This window comes from Cornus florida, unplaced genomic scaffold (assembly GCF_030987335.1).
Source record: "Cornus florida cultivar Cherokee Brave unplaced genomic scaffold, ASM3098733v1 CherokeeBrave_3.0.0_Hap2_Chr09, whole genome shotgun sequence".
Taxonomy (NCBI): Eukaryota; Viridiplantae; Streptophyta; class Magnoliopsida; order Cornales; family Cornaceae; genus Cornus; species Cornus florida.
In genome coordinates, this window is record NW_026775579.1 from 96,504,483 (window position 1) to 96,530,363 (window position 25,881).

The window sequence follows — 25,881 nt, forward strand, 5'->3', positions numbered from 1 at the left end:
AAAAAAATGTTGATTTATTTTATTTTATTTTATCGTGATTAGAACATGTATACCAAGCAAACCCAATCTCTACGAAAGTCGAGAACAGAGAGCTTAAACAAAAAACTTTTGAAAAGACAAACCAATCATGCTATAGTATGAACTGAGCTTGATTGAAGATTTAACTTTGAAGCTATGAATGTGTCCCATAGCCTCGATTGAAAAAACATTGCAACAAATTTCTTTACAACCATTTTTTTAAATTTTTATATAGATTAAGAATTATGATTCCATGAAAAAACAACCACCACATATATAATGAGTCTATGAACTACAAAATGATGATTGTTTGCGGCTTGATAAACAGCAATGGCACACAGGTTGAAAAAAAACAGAGAGAAAATATAGGTAGGGTTTTGATGTTGGCTAGAATAATTTGGTAGAAAACAAATTAAGGTTAGTTCGGGATTTTAGATAGAAAGGCTCTTAATGTTAACGTGGTTTAGTGGACAGTTAGTTTGACCATAAGAGATATTTAAAAATAGGATCGATCTCAACATTTTTTTTTTAAGGGACCAATGCCAAAACCTATACAAAATTATAGGACTTAGGTAAAAAAAAAAAAAAAAAAAAAAATCCAAATAATAATAATAATATCACTTTCTCTAAATAACCTTTAAATTAAAAGGAAAGTATTAATACATGCTGCTTAATGTATCAGAGATTACTACTCCAGGTACAAGCTCAACCTCAACCCAGAAGAACATTATTATTCAGATTGCAGCCACGATAATAAAATGCCATCTCCCATGAAAGGAACAAACTCATTAGGTATATAAACAAAGTGAACAAACCAACATATATGTTAAGGTTTCTTAAGCATTACATCTAGTCGATCTCATCAAACCACCGACTGTTCTCCAGAAATTCATCACAATAAACAGACACACACAAACACAAACATTGACCAGAATAAACATTCAAGGAAATTAATCTTGGACGACAGTTTCATCAGAAAATGTATTCCGGTATGTGGAGGGGGAACTGTGCCACTTCAACCTTAAATGGACTGCCTTTGGGATCTGCCAATCTACAGCAAGAACACCACAAATATACCTTTCCTCAGTGAAATAAGAAATTATATGGACCTCGCAAATTGAATAAGAAATACTAATACAAACCGATTCTCCTTCACAGTTCTTGGATAACAAGGAACTGACTATCTTTTCAAAAAAAAATTTACACACTAACAAAGAGAACAAATAACTTTACAGAATGCAAAAGGTACAAATACTAAAAAATAGATGTTTTCCGAAACTTCAATAGAAGCCATTATTACAATGAACGGAACATATAAATATATAATGAAATCAATAAAAGGATATAAATGATACTTTCCAGCTTCCAAGCATGGATACCAAGATTATATGACAAATCTCCTAAGAAGCACGGACACGGATACGACACGACACGGACACAGCGACACGACAAATCCAAAAAAATTAGGACACGGACACGGCGGGCACACAGTGAATAGTGTGTGTGTGTGTATATATATGTGTATGTGTGTGTGTGTGTGTGTGTGTGTGTGTGTGTGTGATATAGTACTTTAAAAATTACTAAGTGCTACTATTTTTCATCAACCTCACAATGAAAAAAAAAAACACAAATCATAACTCATAACTAATAAACTATAAAAGAACAATGTTGCATAATTATAAAACCAAATAAAAAACAAGACATTAGAATAATTACTAGTATCATTTAATCATCATTACAACTTTACTCCAAATACAAAAGCATAGACAGAAAGGACTATTAACATTCATGACTGTTTAGCATTCAGGACTTTACTGTTAGCACTTAACATTTACAAAAACTTAAAGGCTAGTCCCCCAAAAAAGATACAAAAACAAGTCAGTGTACTATCATCTATTCCCATCCATCATTTGACCTAGGATTTTTACCATTTACAATACCTTAGTTCCCAAAAAAGATACAAAAACAAGTCAGTATACTATCATCTATTCCCATCCATCATTTGACCTAGGACTTTTACCATTTACAATACCAAAAGGGTAGTACAAAACAAAAAACAGAACATATCAGCATTAAAAATAAAAATAAAAATAAAAATAAAAATTCTAGACACGTGTGTCCGTTCCATGTCCGAACCGTGTCCGAAAATTAAAAAAAATAAAAAAATTTCAGACATGATTTTTTGGTGTGTCCGACATGTGTCGGACAAGGATTCTTCGCCCATTTTGGCGTGTCCATGCTTCCTTGCAAATCTAAAAAAAAAACGAAAAAGAATACGAATACGAATACAACATGGATACGCCAAATAATAATATATATATATATTTATATATAAAATAATATTTGCCCATTTTAACTATATTATCATCAATGAGATCACTAATTTAGAGCTTAGAGCTAGAAGTATGTTATTTTTATTTTCTAAAATTTCGTATTATTTTTCTAGTTAACCCATAATATATTTTAAAATCGCATTAAAATCACATTCTTCTAAGAAAAATAATTACCAAACTAACCCACCATGTCTTGAAAGTGTCCCAAACGTGTTCTCACCGTGTACCCTTTATGTCCATGCCATGTCCCAACTATGCCAACCATGAAAGAAAAATATATACATTTTAGGACACTTCTAGTCGTATTGGACGCCTGTCCGGGCCATGTCCCATGTATGAGTGTTCAACACCGCCACAACACCCTAAGAGAAGTGGTCGTGCTTCCCAGCCCTCCAGAAACAACTACTCTGTGCGTCCCAAAATACATGTTCCTCTTTTTTAGAATGTCCCCAATAAATGTCTCCTTTTAATGTTTAAAAATTATATCTTTTCTAAATTATCCTTTAGTTCTCAAAAACTTTCCCAAGTTAACAATGTAAATTTTTATATTTAGAAGGTCAGTTTTGGCATTTCAAAGCACGACATGCATTAAATGCATGTCGCCTTGAAGTTGGAATCCAAAAAGGACATTTAATTTGGGATGGAGGTATTACATATAGTATTTTATACTACTCATAAACATATTCTCTAGATACTCTATAATGTGTGTCTCAATCATGTTCATGAATAATTACAGAGCCTGCATCATATCCAAATTTGACTTAACAGATGTTAGATAGATAACACTTGAACTGGATGAAAATTTAATGCCGATGGGGCTAGTTAATCCTCTCAACTTTGTTGCCCTTTTGGGTAAATGCATCTATGGCAGAGCCATCAACGCAGATCTGGTTGAGAATCTTAATATCATCACAGTGAAGCCCTTCTTAGTAGAAAAGGTCCTACAATCACATTCAAAGCAATAATTCCAATAAACTCCCCTCCCCAAAAAGGAGAAGAAGAGCGTCTTGTCAGGCGATTTTTGCGGAGATTGCTGTTCTGGAGGAGATTTCGTGGCATCAGAAATCTCGGGCATTGTGGCTTAAAGAAGGTGACTGCAATACAAAATTCTTTCACAGACTTGCTAACGCTCATAGAAGATGTAATCACATCGGGCGTATCCGTGTGAAAGGTACAGAGTTGTGGAGAGAAGACAAGGTGCGTGGGGGAATTGTTTCTTTCTTTACATTGAGTCCATGGGATGGAGACCTAAACTTGATGGTTTGCATTTCAATCTATTTCTACACTGGATAGTGACAGGCTTGAGGTTCCTTTCACTGAAGAAGAAGTTCTTAAGGCTTTATCAAGCTGTAATGGAGATAAAGCTCCAGGGCCAGATGGATTTACTACGCGGTTTCTTAAGGAGATCTGGGAGGTGGTACGCAGTGAGGTGACGGGCACCTTTCAGGTTTATCGTTCTCATGGCACATTTGAGAAATCATTGAATGCATCTTTTATTGCCCTTATTCCTAAAAAGGGCGACGCCTCTGATATTAAGGACATTAGGCCAATCAGCTTAGTAGAATGCATGTGCAAGCTTATTGCCAAAGTTCTCGTTCTTAGCATGCGGAATGTATTGGACGGAATTATTTCAGAGTCACAAAATGCTTTGTTGGGGGAAGGCAGATCTTGGATTCCGTTCTTATTTATTTATTTATTTTTTTTTTGATAAGTAAGAATTTTATAAAAAAGCACTCAAAGGGGAGCGAAACCCAAGGATACAAGAAGAAAAAACCAAAAAGAGCCTCAAGCCTTCAAAGAGGCCAAAAACATAACAATTTCCTCAACAGAACGATAATCTCTCCCTGAGACCCAACAAAAGAGAGTAGAAATAATAGAAAACTTAAGCATAGAAATGGGTTTCTCCTTGCCATCGAAGTATCTTCGATTCCTCTCGAGCCAAATGCACCACCAAACACAGAGAGGGGTAACCCTCCAAGCATCCCGGATGAGCGCCCCAACAGAGACACCTCTCCAAGCTTCAATCAACCCTCTAGAGGAACAGGGCATAACCCAGGGAACCCCAAACAACCCAATCATCAAATCCCAACAATCTCTGGCCATACTACAATGCAAAAGAAGGTGATCCACTGTCTCCTCATCACAACGACACAAGTAACAGCGATTGATAACCACCTGCATTCTCCTCCTCAAATTATCCTGGGTTAAAATCCTACCCAAGACAAACGTCCAAGCAAAAAAGGCCACCTTAAGGGGAGCCTTGGAACACCAAATAGCCTTCCAAGGGAAAGTGCCACCCTCCCCATCAGAAAGGAACCTGAAAAAGGATCTCACCTCGAAACAACCCCGAGAGTGTGGACTCCAAAGCCAACAATCAGCCTCCTCGTGAGAGATCACCTGACGATACAGTAACTCCAAAAAACGAGTGACCTCCTCAATTTCCCAATCCTGAAAATGCCTCTTAAACTGAACGTCCCAAGTTAGTCTTCCGTTATCAAGGTGATAACAGTCAACCACCAAGGCCTGCCTGTCAGAAGCAATCCTGTAAAGCTGAGGGAAAGAAAGAGCAAGGGAAAGATCCCCACACCAAAGGTCCTCCCAAAATCTAATCCTCCTACCATCCCTGATCCTAAAGCGAACATGATTACGAAAAACGTCCCATCCCTTTCGAATGCAAGTCCAAACCCCCACACCCCTAGGACTACGCCCCTCAAGAGAACACCACCCACCACTGATTTCCCCAAACTTGCTGGCAATAACTTTCCTCCAAAGCCAAAGTCCCTCAACCCCAAATCTCCAAAGCCATTTCCCAAGAAGAGCCCTATTGAAAGCAACAACCTTCGAATCCCTAATCCTCCACTCCGAAGGGGACGACACACTTGCTCCCAACGAACCAGATGATATTTGAACTCCTCTCCTCTCCCTCCCCAAAGAAAATTCTGCTGCAAACTCTCAATTCTCTCCGCCACCGAAGAAGGAATCTGAAAAAGGGTGATAAAATAGGTGGGAAGGCAAGAGAGAGTGCTCTTGATTAGAGTGACCCGCCCCCTTTTGGAAAGGTACTGCTTCTTCCAACCTGCCAGTCTCTTCTCAAATCTATCCACCATCGGATTCCAACTCCCCACACATCTTGAAGGAGCACCCAGAGACAAACCTAAATAAGAAATAGGAAATGAGCCAGTGCCACATCCGAGGATCTGAGCAAACATCTCAATATCAAGAACATCCCCGACCGGCACTAAAACACTCTTTCCAACATTCACTTTAAGCCTATGATCACGTTAATTGGAAGTTTCTTCTTCACTTACTTCGTAGGATGGGGTTCGGAGATAGGTGATTAAATGGATAGAAACTTGTATCTCGTCTGTCATGTTCTCGGTACTTGTGAACAGATCTCCCGCTGGTTTTTTTGCGAGTTTGCGCGATTTGAGACAAGGAGATCCCTATCGTCTTTTTTTTTTTCTTTATTGTCATGGAGGGATTGAGCAGATTAATGAAAAGAGCCGAGGATCTGGGTCTTATCAAGGGCTTTAGAGTTGGTAGAGATGCTGCCAATCAGATAGAGATTTCCCATTTGTTGTTCGCGGACGATACCTTGGTTTTTTGTGATGCTGACGTCTCCTAACTCAGATACTTGAGGTGTATACTTGCTTAATGTAATACCCCGATATTTTAAATGATTTATTAATTGGGATTAATTACTTTTATTTTATTTTAAAATGATTTATTTTATTTAATTGAGTGCTTAGATTAATAGTCTTATTTTAATTAGATTATATTTTGTGATTATATTTGTTGAATTGATATGGTGTTTTGCTTTGTGGAATGCTTTGATTGAATTGTTTATTTGATTTATGTGTATTTATGCTTATGTGAATTGTTTGTTAATTATTTGTAATTATTAGATTTAATTTAATTAATTTATTTTAATTGGATTGGGCCTAAAGAGGAGTGGGAAGGAAGCCTTGTTGGGTTAATTAATAAAGGCCCATGGTTATGTGATTATTTAAATGATCAGTTTTGGATATATATATATATATATATATATATATATATATATATATATTATTTAAAGATAATTATTATTATTTTTAATTTGGTAATCCTATTCGGAATAGGATTAGGGTAATTAATGTGTATAAATATACACATAAGGTTTTATTGTTGAAAATTTTTCACGTTAGAAAATAAGAGACAGAGAGAAAGAGAAGAAGAGAAGGCTGATAAGGAGGAGGTCGGATCTAAGAAAGAAGACGCCGAAATTGGAAGAGACAATCAAAGCTTGAAGCGTCGGCTTCGTTTCGAAACCTTCAGGTGAGTTCTTCTCTAACTTTCCTCTTAGGACTCATAAGGATTTCACATTGAGTATCAATATTTAGATTTAAATTTATTTGTTTAAAAATCATGGTTAGATCATAATAATTAAAAGCATAAATTATTATCTTTATTCTTTTGGATTTTGGATTTTAAATTGATATATGTATAGGTATTGTATATATATTTTAAAATCAATTTATAGGTTGATGTTGGACCTAATAGGGTTAATTAGGGTTTCTAGAGTTTCAAGAATTTTTGGGAATTTCTGGAATTTTTCTATATTTTTCTGGATTTATTTTATATTTTTCTGAAATTTTTAGAATTAGTTGTATAATTATTTTGGGGCTTAAATTATAACTTTATATACTCTTTATATTATACACTGGTGGCTTGCTACTGATCGTCACATTAAACAAGTGGAGCAATCCAGTGTGGTACGATTATGGTAGATAGTGGTGCATGCAGATCTGGGTCGTAGATATTGTAGGGTCAATAGGATAATGATTGTGTGTGGTGCGGTGTACATGAGTACTATGCGCATGCGGATCTTGGCCACTGGAGTGTGATGACGAAGGACGAATGATCCAGTGCATCGCGGTGTTGGAGAGATGGTGCGCATGTGCATCTGGACCATAGATGCGGTCCAGTCAACAGAAAAGTAATCCTGTGTAATGCGGCTCACCCGAACGCATAGACCCAGCCAACCAGAGGAAGCCACATCAGCCAGAAAGAAGTACAAGCGCGTGGAAGAGCGTGAAAGCGCGTGAGACCACCCGTCAGCTTGTGGAAGCGCGTGCAGTGGGACCAGGCGCGTGTGGCAGCGCGTGGAGGTGCGTGAGGCACTGTTTGGGGTTCCGGAAAGTTGTTGTGGAGTCCGGTGATGTCTCAAAATTAATTTCAAGCTTGTTTGTGTTGAAATCAATCATTAGAGGATGTATTTTTGGTGTTTGAGGGCGGTAGGACGTTACTACATTATTTTAGTAGCGTTTTCTGACGCAATTACAAATTTAAATTGCGTAGAGGGGATTACAATACTTTGGATTAATAAGGGTACTGGTTAAAATTAGTTTATGGTATATGGAGTTAATTAATGAGTTTTAAATCAACAAATAGGTTGTGGTTGTGTGGTAAGTTACGTCTTATATGTGGTATTGCCTATTAAATCATAATAGGCTGGTTGTTTAAATAAATGATATGTTTATAATATGCATGAGATTGGTTATATATGATTTAGCTTATTGTTAAGTTTAAAAGTGGTACATGGTTAAATTGTAGGCATGAATTAGTTGCTTAAGGCTTAAATTAATTACTTAATTATTTGTATAAATAAAATACATACATAGGAAGCTTGGATGGGTTGCTAATTTAAAAGTATAAATATATATATACTTGTGGAGGCATAGTTTAATTGCCAATGTATAAATAAATATACTTGTGGAGGCATGGTTGAATTGCCAATGTATAAATAAATATACTTAAAGGAGGCATGGTTGAATTGCCAATGCATAATTAAATTGTTGTGTGTTAGATGATTAAAATTCCATCTATGGTTATTGTATATATAAATTGGATTAGGATTACATATTTTTAAATTAGAATAATCTAGTAATTACAGGTTAATGTATTATTTTATGTATATTAATACAATAATATTGGTGGAGACATGGATGATTTGTCAAAGCCTAGATATTGGCTGTGTGATTTAAATAATTAAATCAGTATTGGGTTTTGGATTAAATATAATATTCATTTAATTATATTCCATTGTTTAAATTAAAGGAGGTTCTTTTTAAAAGAAATAGTGGATTGGTCTAGGTATGATTAATATTTAATCATTGTTTATGATTTTTGAAAATTAATAAACCTAGTAATATATGTGGTTTTTGTATTATATATAATTATTTATATATATGCGTATCATGTTATATTAAAGTTAAAACTTTATTAGGTTTGGTTTTCATCAGAGATAATTTGCTTATTGGTCTTCAGAGGCCTGGTAGAGAGAACTTGCTCGTGGGTTTGACCCACTTATTTTTTTTTTCTTTCAAGTTATTAGAGGTTCAAGTCTCAAGGTTGAGGATCCGCAGCTGGAGGACTTATCTATTCTTTCCATTTGTTTCAAAGTAGGAAATTATTACTCCATTTGACTACAGTATTTGATTATGGATTTTTCTGGATAATGGATAATTGGTTAAGGGGTCCTTGTGTTACGGGATTCCCAAGTTGTAACTAGTGGAGGTTTATTAATTAATGAAATTATTATTTATTAGTTTCTTCAGCGTTTTATTTATTCTTTATTATTCATCTTTGTAATCTGTGCTTGTTTAAAATACTTTAATTGTTTTGATATCCCCTGATTTTGTGCGCGGACTTGATCAACCCATATTTCGAATCAAGGAGTATCACACTTGTTTCCAAGCGGTGTCCGGTCTTAAAATTAATGTTGAAAGAGTGTGCTTCTCCCAGTGGGGAATGTTCCAGATATTTCCTCCTTAGCTGCAGTTCTTGGGTGTGGAGTGGGCGCTTTTCTACTTCTTTATTGGGGACAACCTTTGAGAGTTTCCTCCAGGAGAGTGGGGAGTTGAGATCCGGTGATCAACAGGTATGAAAAGAGATTGGCAGGATGGAAAAAAACAGTATGTCTCGAAGGGGGGGAAGGTCACTCTTATTAAGAGTACTCTCTCGTCCCTTCCCACTTATTTTTTATCTCTGTTTCAAATTCCATGCTTTATCGCTGAACGGACTGAAAAAATTCAGCGTGACTTTCTTTGGGGTGGAAGAAGAGAGGAGTTCAAGTATCATCTTGTTAATTGGGAACAAGTTTGCAAACCTTTGAAATTTGGCGGTTTAGGCATTCGGAAGCTGGTCCCTTTTAATAGAGCTTTATTGGGTAAGTGGTTATGGAGGTTCGGTAAAGAACGTCATCATCAGTGGAGAAGAGTTGTCTCCTGTCGATTTGGGGAGGAGAGTGGGGGTTGGTCCTCTTGTCTTGTTTCTGTCACGGGAGGCGTTGGCGTGTGGAAATTCATTCGGAAGGGTTGGGATGTGTTTTTCACCCACATTAGATTCAAAGTTCGCAATGGTAGGTACGTTCGTTTTTGGGAAGACTTGTGGTGTGGTGATCAGTTATTGTCTCTTTCCTTTCCTCGCCTCTTCAATATTGCCGAAAACAAGCATGCTTATGTAGTTGATTGTTATCATCTTGATAGCAGTGAGGTTACGCAGGATGTGCGTTTTAGGCGCTCTTTTCAAGATTGGGAGATGACAGAAGTGTGCGCTCTTTTGGATTTGTTGTATAGACAGAAGGATGTTGGCAGAGGTTGTGATGATATTCTGTGGGTCCCTTCCTCTCATGGTCATTATGGAGTACGATCCATGTTCTTGTGTTTGTCCAACTTCGCTGGCCAAGAATTCCCATGGAAGTCTATTTGGCATTCTAAAGCTCCTCTTAGAGTTGCATTTTCTTGTTTGGACTGCCAACTGGGGAAAGATTTTGACATTGGATAATTTGAGAAAAAGAGGTAATATCATTGTGAACTGGTGTTGCTTATGCAAAACAGATGGTGAGTCCGTGGATCACATTCTTATGCATTGTCCTGCGGCGTGTGATTGTTGGAATCTTATCTTCACTATTTTTAGTGTTCAGTGGATGATGCCTGAGCACTCTTTTCAATTAATCAACGCATGGAGAAGATGTCCAGTTAAAGGTCATGCGTGTGATTTTTGGAGAATTGTCCCACATTGTGTTTGGTGGTGTATCTGGAGAGAGAAATAACAGAAATTTTGAAGGGAAAGAATCGACAATAGCTAATTTAAAATCTCATATTCTCCGTTCTCTTTTCTGTTATGTAAGAGGAAGCGCTTACTCCTCGATTGCTGATTTTTTTGACCTTTTGTACTCTATTGGTCCTTAGGGTTTTTGTTCTTGTGTATTAGGGACGCGTTCCCCTTCTGAATGCTTAAAAAAAATAAAAAAAAAAATAAAAAAGGGAGAAGAAAGCAAAAACCCATCCCTTCCTATCATCCAATTAGCTTTTTCATCTACAGACTGAAGCCCATAAACTTCCCATTCTAGCCTATGAAGCCACTGAAACTTACTAAGCTCGTGACAGATGACGGCGTGTGTCATAGAAATTGTTATAGTCCAACATATCTATGTTTTTCTGAAAGAATTCACCCAAAAATCCTATAAAATAACATTACACACATTGGTAAACCAAGTCAAGTCATTCATGCAAAGGTAGGAGAGAGAGAGAGATGCAATTAGGAACTGGTATTTGTAGTAATATGCCTTACAAAATTATGCAAATGACATTCATTGAGGAACCATCCGAGTAATGCAATTTTAAATATAAATATTCAATAAATCAACCATAATTAAATGCCAATCCGATATAAAGTAAATGCACGTTTAAAAACATACTAATATATTGTCATATTCTTGAAAAAAAAAAACACATACTTGTATATTGTCACATTCTAAAAATATTTATATCCTATTTTCTTAAAAAATTTCATGTACCGTGTTTGTGTCCATACTTCAAAATTTACGGGTATCCACAACACAAACACACCCAAAAAAAAAAACAAAAAAAAAGGTAGAAGAAGAAGAGGAAAGAGGTAAAGAGTAAGGCCGCTAGTATCAATAAGTCAAAATAAGATTGGCACTATCCCCTTCAATGGTTTTGCCTAAAGTTGCACCCCTAGAGAAATCAGCCCATTCAACTACACACACTATGAACTACTTGTTTGAAATAAATAGAAAACACCCTCCACACACCATGAAGAATGTGCAGCCATCTATTTTTCCCCATGTTGTTGAGGGCAGTTGGAGAGACACATGATTGCAACCACCCAAATCTGGTAAACTTTCAGGCAGGCATAGGCCACCATATAATAAGTGGTAGGATAATCTTTACTGTTGAACGTGTAATATTAAACAAAGAAAATTTCAGAGATGGACAGAGTTCTGATGATCATAATCATGCAGTACTCTGAGCAACAAAAAGCAACTTGGTCAATTCATCTCAGAAGGAAAGGATGCAGAAATTTCATCTGTGAGGGCTTTAAAGTTACATTTCAGAGACTAATTTAGAAAATTATCTGGTTTACAAGGTGCATACCTGCCAGGTACAAATGTAAAAGCACCTTCGATGGACCCTGAAGATTCTGGTAGAGGTGAACAGCTCTCATAAACAAATTCTTTCTTGCCTGGACGTAATAGCGGATACTGCAAATAAACCAACAAAATAAATTTAAACACTAATAACATCCCAAATAAGAAGTAGAGCTATTAATCTAATTCATTGTTTTCCATAAAAAAACTAGAGAACTCTAGCAATATCTGAGACAATCGAAACAATTTGGATTGATTCCAAAAGAAGTAACTTTGATCGATGCAGTTGCATATTTCCTTGTGCGTCCATATTACCCATGCAGCTCATTGATGCAGGCAGTAAATATCCGCTACTTCTAAATCCATTAGAGTTGATACAGACCTGAAGTGCTTTGAGTAATTATTAAATTAAAGTTGGTACAGACCCACAGTGCTTTGGGTAATTATTAAAATTACATTTGCAGAAAACTGCTTCAAGAATAGCATTCTTGAACTGCTTCACGAATAGCATTCTTTCGGTGTCTTTTGAGTACGTTGGCTTCTGATTTCTTATGCCCACTACTAGTTAACCTCTCTGTTTGTCTTGCTCTTAAACAGTGTGCCACAGAAAGACCTGTGGTGTTTGATTTTAGTTCCCTCTCAACTTTAAGATTACCATAATTCAGACTTCAATACACAACAATAGTTAAATAAAATATGTTTTAAGAGGGCAGTTCATTAACCAAAGGCAATAAAGAAACCATTCACTGGATATGCACAAACTGTTCTTTTGATTGTGATTTAAGCAAATTCAGGATACATCATCTAGTCGGCCTCAGATAAATTTCAAATGAAAAATTAATTTAATAGCATTAAACCCCAATAATGCTCATTTTTGCATGTCAAACACAAGAATTTAGTAAATTGACTATATTGTTTTAACCACTGAAGAACCAGAGTTCCAGCCTAATGTAAGTTAGCGCTGTAACAGCTCAGGCAGAATGAACCGCATTTTCCAGTTCATCTACCAACTAAAATTAAACATCACTACAAAAATTATCACCAAGACAAACAATTATAAAATAAAGAAACCTAACCTTTCCTATTACAGCTTCTCCATTGACATCAGACACCAGAACATCATTAGCACGGATGATCCAATGTCTCCAATACAGTTGGCAAGAGCCAAAGTACAATCCATTAAAGATGCATCCCTCAGGCGAAAGGGCCATGCGGATTGAATAAGAAAAATAATATTGCCCAGTAGTACTACACTCTGGCACAAAGACAGCAGAAGCACGGACCTGGCATAAATTATCATAGGTCAAATTTCAAACAACAATAGTAAAGAAAATAGCAACGGTAGTGGTAAAGCAACATGAAACTGTTGGCAATAATTTTAGCAACTGTAATACATAAAAAGAATTATAACACCCACCCTCCCAAGTGTAACAGAACTACTATGTTATATTATCACAACTTCCCTATAGGGTTCATATACTTATACAAACTGTTCGAGTTCAAAAAGATTATACAAACTTACAACCGCTTATTGCCTTGCACCATCTACACAAGTGACTGAATGCAACATTTGGCATCATTTGTCAGCATTATGAAAAACATATTTCTAAATAACAACTGCAATGCCACATACATAAAGAAGAGAAAGGGCACACAAATAGCTCAGAGTGAGTCTTGCCTGTTGAGGAATGGAAAAGGGATTTATTAATATATTTTCATAAAGAATCAGAAGAATGATTGATGTCTAAAGCCCCTTCCTAGTTCAGTGTGCACAACAAATAAATAAATGAACCTGAGCAATAGAAGCAATGATCATATTCATGCCCTGACCTAGTGTAAGACGCCATAACCAGAACCAAGGTTTTTCTTGTTTTTAAAAGCCCACTGACCGGTGGGTTCAACCCTGACCCAATCAGAACTATCTTAAGAATATTTGTTACACCATAAAAATGCTTTACAGTTATTCTGAGGCTGAATTGCATTGAAATTTCAACAAGATGGTCGGTCAACCTGAGTAAGAGAGACGATCTACAAGAACAAATTCTACCACCACCATCATCATCATCATCATTGCCTTGATCCCATATGAATGTCGTAGGCAACATGATCATCTCACCTATTATATTTGACTTTTTAAAATCAATTCTAATACCTTAATCCCACATTAATGTTGGTCGCCCTCTCCATTTCTCGCCCTCTATAAGAACCACTCTTCCTATTCTTACTGACACGTCTATAGGTCGTGGCTGTATGCGTCTATACCATATAAGTCTACTCTCTCTCTTCTTCTTTTTTCAACTAATGGTTGCCGCTTCTAATAAATTCTATCAGGTACCCTAAATGCATTTTGAAATATTTAATATTGAAAGCAATGTTCGCAGTCGCGAACGCGGTGAATTTTTCTGACCTTGCAAACGGGCCAAAGTCCACCAATACGCTAATTTCTACTACAAAATCCAATGAATGTGAGTTTTTAACGAATTTTAATGATTTTTGTTAATTTTTTAAAGAAGATTTAATACAGGTATGGACTTATACATGAATTCTAAGTTGTAGGCAATAAAGGCTTGACAATTAAGACATGTTATGTTACGACCAGCCCCAACCCGTGTAGATATTGTCTGCTTTGCACATTCTCCTCTCAGTGTTCACGGTTTTCCTCAAAATGTGTCTACGTGATAGAGAGGTATCCCCCAAAGTTGTTAAAATCGCGATACGATTCTACAATCCTAGACCCCCAAAACGAGTTAAATCGCATGAAAATCGCTCCTTTGGGTAGAATCGGGGTAGAATTGTAGAATCGTATTTTTGCACTAACACACTGTTTTGATGGGTTGGGCTCTTTTAATAAGAAATCCCAACGATCTTGGGGCCCAAAAACAGTAAAGATAAAGATGAAATTCTAAATTTGGTGAACATTGAAGACTCCAATTCACGTGGTCTTCGACATCAGGCCTTTTTTTGGTTTCTTTGTTTCTTGTTTAGATGTTCCTAATAGATTCATGCATGGGTATTTCTTGTTCAGTTGCACCTTTGTTAATCTGTTCTGTTTATGTTCTATTTATGTTTTTGGATATAAATTTGATTATTTTGGTCAGTGTATAATGTTTATAACTTTTTTTTTTTTTTTTTGATAAGTAAAATTTATTGAAAACGCTCAAAAAAGGGGAGCGGAACCCAAGAAAACAAAAAGGCCACAAAGCGCCTTAAAACTTTAACGAGGCCAAAAATACAATAATCTCCTCAATAGATTTATAATCTCTCCCTGACACCCAACAAAAAAGAGTGGAAATAATAGAGAACTTGAGCGTAGAAATAAATTTCTTTTTTCCATCAAAATATCTCCTATTTCGCTCAATGCACCACCAAATACAAAGAGGCGTAGCCCTCCAAGCCTCCCGAATAAGAGCCCCAACAGAGACACCTCTCCAAGCCTCAATCAACCCTCTAGAAGACCTAAGCATAACCCAATGGATTCCAAATAATCCAAGCATCAAATCCCAACAATCTCTGGCCATACTGCAGTGCAAAAGAAGGTGGTCAACGGTCTCCTCATCACATAAGCACATATAACAATGATTGACCACCACCTGATTCCTCCTCCTCAAATTATCCTGGGTTAAAATCTTGCCTAGGACGGAAGTCCATGCAAAAAAGGCAACCTTAAGGGGGGCTTTAGACCGCCAAATAGACTTCCAAGGGAAAGAGCCTCCATAATCAACCGAAAGGCACTTAAAGAAGGACCTAACCTCGAACCGACCGTGAGAGTTAGGAACCCAAAACCAGCAATCCGAATCCCCAACAATGATCGCCTGACGGTACAAAACTTCCAAAAGACGAGTAACATCCTCAATCTCCCAGTCCTGAAAGTGTCTCCTAAACTGGACATCCCAAGTCAGTCTCCCATTATCAAGGTGATAACAGTTAACCACCATGGTCTGTCTATGAGAAGCAATCCTATAGAACCGTGGAAAAGCAAGAGCAAGAGGAAGTTCCCCACACCAAAGATCCTCCCAAAATCTGATCCTTCTGCCACCTTTGATCCGAAAGCGAACATGCTTGCAAAAATCATCCCACCCTTTCCGAATAATAGTCCAGACCCCCACCCCTCTAGTACCGCGAATCTCAGCAGAACACCACCCACCACTAATCTCCCCAAACTTGCTTACGATAACTCTCCTCCAAAGCCAATGCCTCTCAATCCCAAACCTCCATAACCATTTCCCAATGAGAGCCTTATTGAAAGGCACCAATCTCCTTAATCCTAAACCTCCACACCGAATCGGACGGCACACCTGCTCCCATCGAACCAAATGAAATTTGAACTCCTCTCCTCTCCCCCCCCAAAGAAAGTTGCGCTGCAATCTCTCTATTCTCTCAGCCACAGAAGAAGGGATCTGAACGAGCGAGAAGAAATAAGCGGGGAGGTTAGAAAGGGTGCTCTTAATCAAAGTAACCCGACCCCCCTTTGAGAGATACTGCTTTTTCCAATCCGCCAGCCTCTTCTCAAATCTATCCACAACTGGATCCCAACTCCCTACGCATCTCGAAGGAGTTCCCAAAGGCAACCCTAAATAAGAAATGGGAAATGATCCAGTGCAACATCCAAGAATCTGAGCAAACCTCTCGATCTCAGGGACATCCCCAACAGGTACCAGGATGCTATTACCAACATTCACCTTAAGGCCAGAGACAACTTGGAACCAAATCAAAACGCATTTCAGATATCTCAATTGAGACTCATCAGCATCACAAAGCACTAAAGTATCGTCCGCGAACATCAAGTGGGAGATCTCTAGTTGGTTAGCAACATCCCTGCCCCACCCGAAAGCCTCTCAAAAAATCTAACTCCACTGCCTTCTTTAATAATCTGCTAAGAGCTTCCATCACAAAAAGGAACAAGAATGAAGAAAGCGGATCCCCTTGTCTCAACCCTCTCGAAGAAGAGAAAAAACCCGTCGGAGCTCCATTCACAATGACAGAGAATCGAACACTGGAAATACAGAAAAGAATCCATCTCCTCCAACGCTCACCAAAGCCCATCCTCTCCAATAAGTAGAGAAGGAAACTCCAACTAACATGATCATACGCCTTCTCAATATCCAGTTTACATAAAACACCCGGAATCCCACTACTCAACCGGGAATCCACACATTCACTGGCAATAAGAACTGAATCCATAATCTAACGACCTCCCACAAAAGCATTCTGAGAATCAGAAATGACGCCATTCATAACTTTCCTCAACCTGGAAGCCAAAACTTTCGCAATCAATTTGTAAAAACATCCTACCAAACTGATAGGACGAAAATCCTTAACATTCATCGCTTCTCCCTTCTTCGGAATAAGAGCAAGAAAGGTGGCATTCAAACTCTTTTCAAAAGAACCCTGAACATGGAAGGCGTGAAAAGAGCTCATCACCTCCTCACGGACTACTTCCCAGCACTCCAAAAGGAATCTCATAGAAAACCCATCTGGACCAGGAGCTTTATCAACATTACAGCTCTTCAAAACAGACAAAACTTCCTCTTCCGTAAAAGGCTCTTCCAAAGCAAAAGACTCCTCACTAGAAATAGAGTCAAAGTGTAGCCCAGCAAGCAGAGGACGCCAACCAGCTGGTTCAGTGAACAATTCTGAGAAGTAATCAGTAAAACCCTTACAAATCTCCTCCTCCTTACTAAACATCTTACGTTCATAATTCAGTAATTCATATAGTTAGTAGCACTAGCATCTGAGTTAGTAATAATTCTTATATATATATATATATATATATATATATAATTCATATCTAATTGAATTGATGTTGAAAGTTTGAAACTTGATTAGTTGAATTATTTCGATATATTAGTAGAACTACATTCTCTTATACATTATATTTGGAGTGGTACACTGGTACTTCTAAACAAGTTTTGTGTTTTGGACTTATCTTTGCTATATCTCAAGAGATATTAGTTTGAAACGTTTGTCTACTAGTTTGGTAGAATCTTACGATTTCAATCCGATTCTACAATTCCGATTCTATGGAGCCCCTAAAGATCCTATGTAGAATCCCAATTTTAACAACCTTGGTATCCCCACATATAAGTATCATCAAACCTCTCCCACCAGGCGATGTGGGACGTCACAATCACCCCCTCATGAGAGGGCGCTCTGATACCAAGTTGTCATGCCACAACTTCCAAAACCCGGATTGTGATAGAATAAGAGAAAAATTAAATAAAAACTTAGCGCCAAAATTCTTAAACATGAACCTTATTTTTTATTTTTTTATTTTGTGCCCATTCACGTACTTATTTACTCATTTGTATATATTAGACACCTATAAAACACATGTCAGCCAAGGGAATTCACATTTAAGGTTTCCTACCACATGGCACTTAAAGAACATTATTAACTCTAGTAGAACTTGTGTTCTCAGCTCACAACACATCTGTATACCATGTGCATCAATGTAGGTGTGTGTATGGAACCTAATTCTTCGTAATCATATACACATGTATATGTGAGTACACATGCTGATAATGAGAGGTTTCCCATTAAAAGTTCTTCCACCTACTGTTTTTCTACGCATTATATGCCAAGGGGATCACGTGTTCTTTTCTCTCATTAGGACATATAGGTGTGGTATGTTAGCAGGTGAGTAACCTGGTGGTAAGTCATGTGGTTGTACATGGTCAGTAATGTAGATAGAGGTTTTACACAATATCTCTTAAGGCCTATTGACACGACCACCGAGGTCATTAGGTACCCAAATAAAGTTACAGAATACCCAGCAAGTTACATGTTTGCATACATGCTACAACATTCACATGGACCTGATTTCATTTAGAATATATGCATACAGACAGGACCCACAATCACAGTACCTGAGAACCAATTTTACACTAATTTTAAATATCGCCCCCAATAATTAGTTTAGTGCCAATTAAAATTCGACATACCATTAACCAAAAATAATAAAGGTTTCAACTATTACAAGTCTAAATAATAATAAATAAAGAAAAACAAGGTATATAATAGTTGGGCATCAACATACAGAACATGAAAAAAAAAAAAAAAAAAGGTGTGTCTTGTTTCAATAACAATACACAAATTTGTACTTTTAGTATATCGTGTGCGCCTTGGTCTCCTGGCCTCTAAAGGAGACCAACGCTGTTGTGAGTCTGATACTATGCTTTTTAAAATTAATAAAGAGAGAGACAGAGTGTGTGTGTGTGAGAGAGAACAGAACAGAAAAGAAAAGAAATAGGAAGCCCTAACCCATATTCTTCTTCAACCTTTCTCTCTAGATTTTGAAGACTTTGGAGTGATATTTTGGTAAGGGTTCAAGAACTAAAGTCACTCTATTTGACGTGCTCTACAATTTCATACCATTGAATTCTTAGTTGTTGTCGGCAATAAAGGGGCCGCACTTCCCTGCTGGGATTAAAGCCAAGCCCATGTCTCTCAACAAAGTACTATATTTACTTTGGTTCAGGCTACCTTCCAAAAAAAAAAAAAATGTGTTTGAACCTTAGGGTTTTGGCGTCTTGCTAAAGCCAGACGCCAGCCCTCATCTCTCTCTCTCTCTCTACCCAGCCTTCACTGACTTCCCTGACAAGTCGTCGACCAACCCTCATCTCTCATGTGGTGTACTTGATTCAAGATCTTACACTTGATCCTGTTAAATTTGATGTTTTGAGTCTCAAATCTAAGTTGGGTATGAGTTTTAGAGTGAGAGTGTATTGCCAGCTAGAGTGAGAAAATGGCCAAAAAATGAAGATACGACGTGCTTTTAAAGTTCTCAATCAACTCCCCCAACATTTCTTGATCGACACCCAAATAACACTCGACCAAAGGAATTAGTCACAAGGTGAAGTTTTAGCCCCAACAACAAACGAACCTACATCACGTTGATGCATGAAACCATAACCTCGATGTTTGCTGAGGTCAATATTAAGGAGTTGGTCATTTCTGTGACAATTATACAAATATGGAAAGGATAGAAGATGTTCGAGAACAAACAACGACAAAACCATGGCATAATAATGGTAAAAGTGAGAGAGAATAAAAATCCTTAGACACCAAACCGGGAAGAGATGGAGAAAGAGACAGCAGCTTATCCCTAAAAAATCTATATGCTTATCATGCAACCTTTTATCATTTTGATTTAGTATCCACCTCTGGTCTTGACCTACTATGGATATTTCCCCTTTGCCAAACTTACCAGGCGGACTTCGTAGTTTAACATTCCACAAAATATTAAACAGAATGCGCTAGTAACCACATTTAACTTTAACACAATGCATTGGTAACCACATTTAACTGGGCCTTTTTCAAGCCCCAGTTAAGCTCTTTCATCACAAAATACGGGTGATATTTTCATGGCAACAGATTGGCATGAAAATGAGCATTCATTTAAACATTATAACCTGAAAGAAAATAAATAAACAAATAGATAGCAATGCAGAAAAGAAAGAACTTGGAAATATGTGAAGCTTATGTGGTTGGTTACCTTAACACCATTTGTTACTGCAGTGGAACAGAGGGGCAATTCCTCTGGGAACTGATTAATGCTTCTGATTTTTCCTTCCTCCCGAAGTTTGATAATACCATTTTGTAAGCGGCGGACATGCTCTTCTAACCATAATAGCATGGCATCTTGTTGCAGACTACCTCCAGGATCATGCACAGAACTAATCAAGGCATTTGGTACACAAGGAAACATTTCCCCATCATCTGTAAGATTTTTTGTTCCAACATAAAGTTGACCATTGGTACAGTTAAGGAAGAACATCTTTTCATAATACGTGCTAGAAGCTGCCACGAGAATATAATTGGATCTGTTATTAAACTCAAGAACACGTACGGTATCCTTTGTTTCACTGATTACATGTCTTAGAGGCAACAAGTACACATTAGCTTCATGGTGATAAAAAGAATAGCCTCCTATAAGGCCCAAGGGACTTCCATCCATGCTTTCATCATATTGTCCGCTTCTTAGATCTTGACCATCACAAAAACGATAGAGAAGTCTTGTGGGAAGAGGCAGCTTTACTTTCAAGCAGTCCTCCAACTCCTTGATTTCATCCTCAGACGCACCATTCCGCAAGGTAGCCACAGCCTCTGGGAAATTTACTGTCAACCAATTCCTGAGACTGCCCCAACATATTTTTACTCTTCTAACCAGAGACCAAGGATACATACCAAAAGCTTCCCTCCATTTCTGGTAAGCAGCCTGGAGGAGAGATCATTAAAATTTAGTAAGTTGCCAATTCTTTTTTAAAAGAGTACACGATCAAATACTATCTAAAAGGAAGCATCCTAGTAAATTGTAAGATGAAAACTTGGACAAACATGATAAATATATTATTTGCATGAAAAGAAGTAAACTAGTAGAGCATAACTTCAGATGGGTCAGGAGGCCCAAGACAGGCTGATTTCAGTAAAAAGCCAACTGACCTGGCTTGTACCGGGTTTCATATGAGTGGCCCCACTAGATTTGAAATAGTCAACATATGTGCAACAACTTCAGGCTGGACCAAGCTGTCAAGCTTGATTAATCTGGAGCTGTTTAGTTTTCATCCCAACTTGCCATTCATTCAGGCAAGATTATAGTTGGTGCCAAGCTTTTCAACCCAAAACCTTATGATTAGACATTTTAATATCTACGGTTTGGAAGAGCTGGGAGGTGATAGTGGCAAACCCCATCATGCAACGGATGCTAGTTCCTTTTCAATGAAGGCACATTCAAGAGGACAAATGTAATGAACATGTAAGAATTGCAACAAAATTGGTTCGAGACATGCAAAAGAATAGACACATTGCATTTGAAGTTTCAAAGCCAATATTCTGTATGATAAGTTACCAAGGGCAATAAAACATTATGCGACTTGAAGAGAGAGTTTTTAGTATTTTGCCTAGATAATTTGTCCATAATTTTTCCCACATCTAATCTAATAGTTATATTCTTCTAAGAAAAATCAATCACATTTAACTTTATCCACTTATCAAGACTAAATATGATGCATGAGACTCCAAAATCTTGTTCACAGTCCAAATTCATCCAATTTGATATTATTAAAAAGGGCAAACCCAGTGCACGAGGCTCCCATCATTGTGAGATCTGTGGAGGATTAGATGTATGCAGCCCTATCTATTACCTCCGGAGGGGCTGTTTCTTTATTTCGAAACCGCGACCTTGAGGTCACAATGGAGCAACCTTACCTTATTCTAAGATATAATAAGGTGGTGGTATAAAAAAAGTGTTAGATGGGTTTGAAAAGTGCCTATGGGTTTGAACCATCCAATCACAAACTCAGCAATAAGTTCATGGAGCTAAATATCAAGTGAAGAACCTAAAGCAAACACTGAAAGGCCAACAGAAAAGTACCTTGAAGAAGAGGAGAAGTTTGAAATTTCGGTTCATTCGAAAAGTATATGTTAGAGCTTTTAATAGTAGGTTGCTTCTTGTCAACGACTTACAAGTTACTTATTATTGTTTCCCAATGTACTAAATGGTATAACATGTAGAGCTTGTACTTTTGTTTCGATTTTCTCAAGTACCATAGAGCAGCTCAAAGCTTCAAAGATAATAACAGTATTAAGTACCACCAAGAATATTTCGTTAGCCAGAAAACAAAACATAGATTTACAGTAAACATGGCCAAGTAGACAACATATTGTATCCCAAGCAGTAGTATCAAAAGGAATACCAAGATCTGAACAAGATTTCTGACATAATCCAAGAAAATTAATGTAAAGGGTTGCAATTATAAGTATCCTTTGTTTAATTAGTACTTAGTAACAAAATGGAAATAATAAGTAATAGATCGATAGATGCAATGCAAAGCAAATTGCACAAGATGAAACAAGCATCTAATCACAGTATAGACCAACACATGTGAATAGAATAAAATAAACACACATACACGTAAGTAGGTGCATATAGAGAGATATACCTTGAAAGAAGGGGTAGGGTTTCCGAGAGGATCTTCAGGGGATGAGAGGTCGAGTTCATCGGAACAGAATTTGGACCAGAGGGAGTCGTCGGACGCCCAAACCCTAAACCTCGTGCTAACGCAACCCGCTGCTGCTGTGTCTGCGGGACCCAATTTTGATAGGATGATGTGAACGGCCAAACCTCCCACACACTCCAAACCCATCTCTGTCTGTCTCTGTGGTCTGGTTAGAGAAGAGGCCTAGCTAGTTTTTGTAAATGCGAGATGAAAAATTGAAGAAGATGTTTATGTATGGTGATGAAGTGTGGTCGAGCTTAGGTGAGCCCGCACTCTGATCAGTCATCATCGGAAGTTTTGTTTTGTTTGTAAACATGCGATTTACTTTATGCTTGATATAACGCGAGCCGCACGTGTCTTCTGTTCTGTACAACAGCTAAAAGCCAAAGGAAATTCGCCTAAACCAATTTTGCTGACATCATAAATCAATCCCAATTTGTATAAGTTAAAAGAATAAATAGTATAAATTTTTTAAAGGGTAAAGTATAATGACATCCTCTGAGGTTTGCCATAAAGACACTCAGGTTATGTTTGGTATGGTGGGTTTGAAGGGGGAAGGATAACATTAGTTATGAAGGAAAGGAAATAAGAGGATAATTTTAACCTCCTACGTTTGGTTGATTAATGAAGGAAAAGAAAGAGAAGAATAATAATTATGTTTGAGAAAAGAAAAAGAAAGGAATTATTTTAATAAATTGACTATTATAACCTTTTATATTTAAAAATATAAAATATATATATATATATATATAGTCTCATGTACTGGCCACAAGAGAAAAAAAAAAAAAATTTAAAAAAAATAGGGCAAATAATTTCAGTCTCCCCAATCTCGCATCCATCTCTATTTTATATATGTGTGTGTGTGTATAGTCTTAACTTGAGACCACAATAAAAGAAAAATAAAAAATAAAAAATAGGGCAAATCATTTCAGCCTCCCCAATCTTGCACCATCTCTATTCTCCTTCTCAACACTGAACTCTCTCTCTCTCTCTGTTTGCACTATCAAATTGTTCAAATTCAAAACCCATATATTTTCAGTTTATCTCTGTTTGCAAGAATCAAAACTTTAAAACCCATATCGGCATCATTTCAGATTGTTCAAAAAATTAAAACCTAATTTCAGATTGTTCAAAAAATCAAAACCCATATTAGTTTCCATCACCCGCTACTGTTCCAATTCGAGTTCGCCGTTCTCAACTCCCAAGAGCAAAATTGGCAACTGAAATCACACACAAGCCTCTCCTTCCCTTTCCCTTCATTTCCTTCCATTTTTTGGAGGTTAAGAAATTTACTGTTGAAGGCACAAGTTAACCCTCCAAACCTTTCCCTTCCCTTTCCTTCCAACAATTTTTGCCAAACACAAATTTTTAATCCCTCTACATCACCTTCCCTTCCCTTTCCTCCCATTTCCACTCTACCAAACTGACCCTCAGATACAATTTAGCCTGTTTTTGGACAATGACACTCCCTCAAGTTTACTTCATTTGACAAAGACACCCCTTATTGCTCTAACATGTGATAAAATGACTTAAATGCCCTTTGACTTGTCAAATGACACTTTTACATTGTAAAATTACCAATTTACCCATCCTAAATTGTCCAAAATAACCTCTTTATCTCAACCACATACCCATAAAGCTGCCGCCGCCGCCGCCACCACCACCACCACTTCTTTTATTTCTTCATTCTCTCTATTATATGGTATATTCGGACTCGCCATGAAAGCTCATAGTACTTCATAAATGGAACGGAGTGGGTTGGGATGGTAGATAGAGAGGTATGAGTGGGATAAGGAAATAAAAGAGGTAGGCATGCCTCTGTCCACGTTTCCCCCAACTGTAGTTCACCGCAACGACATGGTCAAGCTCTAAGGCGAAGTGACTAGGCGGATCAATTGTGTGGAAGCGGAAGGTTCAGGTCTACAGAAGCGAAGGCAAAAGGGGCCTGGATCAGATTTGCGGAAGGAGAAGGGACTTTAATTAGGTCTGCGGAGGCGAACGGGCCTGGATCAGGTCGGCGGTGGCGCCGCCACCATTGTCGAAAGCCTGTCGCTGTAATCACTACTGCTTCGAGCCGCCGTCTGTAGCAGAATGTGGTTTATGAACTACTCCGCGAGACCCAAAAGTTTTAGTTCCATTTTCGCTTCAGTCCGGTGAAGCATACTGACCCGATTCAACAAACAAGCCAAATGAATAGGGCGGTGAATGAATCGGTGATGGTGGTGGTGTTGGGTCTGATAAGGGCTTTACAATCATTGTTGGCAATGGAGGTGTGCTGGGTTTGATTAAGGCTCCGCAATCGGCATCGCATGGTGGTGGTGTTGGGTTTCAATTACAATCAGTGATGATGGTGATGGCGATCGATTAGGAATCTGCAAGCGTATGTGTGTTGGGTTTAATACGCTGATGTGGGGTTTTGATTTGGGGTCAGCGGTGGTGTCTCCTGCTGTGGTGGTGATGGCGATAGCAGGGGTGTGTTGGTGGTCGTGGGATGAGTATGGTGGTGGCGGTGGCTGTCACCGATTGTGGGATGAGAATGGTGATGGTGGTGGCTGTCACTGGTTGTGGTATGAGTATGGCAATGGTGGCTGTCACCGATTATGGTGATGGTGGCGCAGATGTGGGTGGTGAGAGGAGAGCTGAGGGATGGAGGTATTGCTTAGTAATGCATCAAGGGCAATTATGTCATTTAAGTCTTCAAATTTTTTATCAATTAAATATTGAAGGGCAATTTCGTCTTTTACTAACTTTTTAGGGGCTGTTTGGTTGGAATTTTTGATAGGGGGTGTCATTGTCAAAAAACAGACTAACTTGTATCTGGATGTCCTTATGGCAAACTTCAGGAGGTGTCATTGTACTTTACCCTTTTTAAAAAAAATAATGCTATTTAAATTCTATATATTTCAATTCGTAAATTTAACTAATTAAAGGTACGAGAAGTTGTTGCTAAGGTATAAAATAAATAAATAAAAGAGTTTAACTAATTAACTTAAATTTTAATTTCTCTAGGCGTTACTGTGAGAAGAAAGACAAGGAAAGTTAGCGATACCAGAGTGACCCGTTGCGTGCCGTTGAATTAGGCAGGCATCAAACTTTCTGG

The 25,881-nt window shown here is 37.7% G+C and overlaps 1 protein-coding gene across 1 annotated transcript; it reads right to left on the minus strand.

Moving 5' to 3' along the window:
* Positions 1 to 789: 789 nt before the first annotated feature.
* On the minus strand, positions 790 to 23,063 carry LOC132275449 (F-box protein SKIP16). The gene is made up of 5 exons (XM_059776946.1): positions 22,725 to 23,063; positions 20,279 to 21,001; positions 12,861 to 13,067; positions 11,792 to 11,898; positions 790 to 1,069 (listed from the first exon to the last, which is right to left on the minus strand). The coding sequence occupies exons 1-5, from the start codon at positions 22,926 to 22,928 to the stop codon at positions 991 to 993; spliced, it is 1,320 nt and encodes a 439-aa protein (XP_059632929.1). The 5' UTR covers positions 22,929 to 23,063; the 3' UTR covers positions 790 to 990.
* Between the last annotated feature and the right edge of the window lie 2,818 nt (positions 23,064 to 25,881).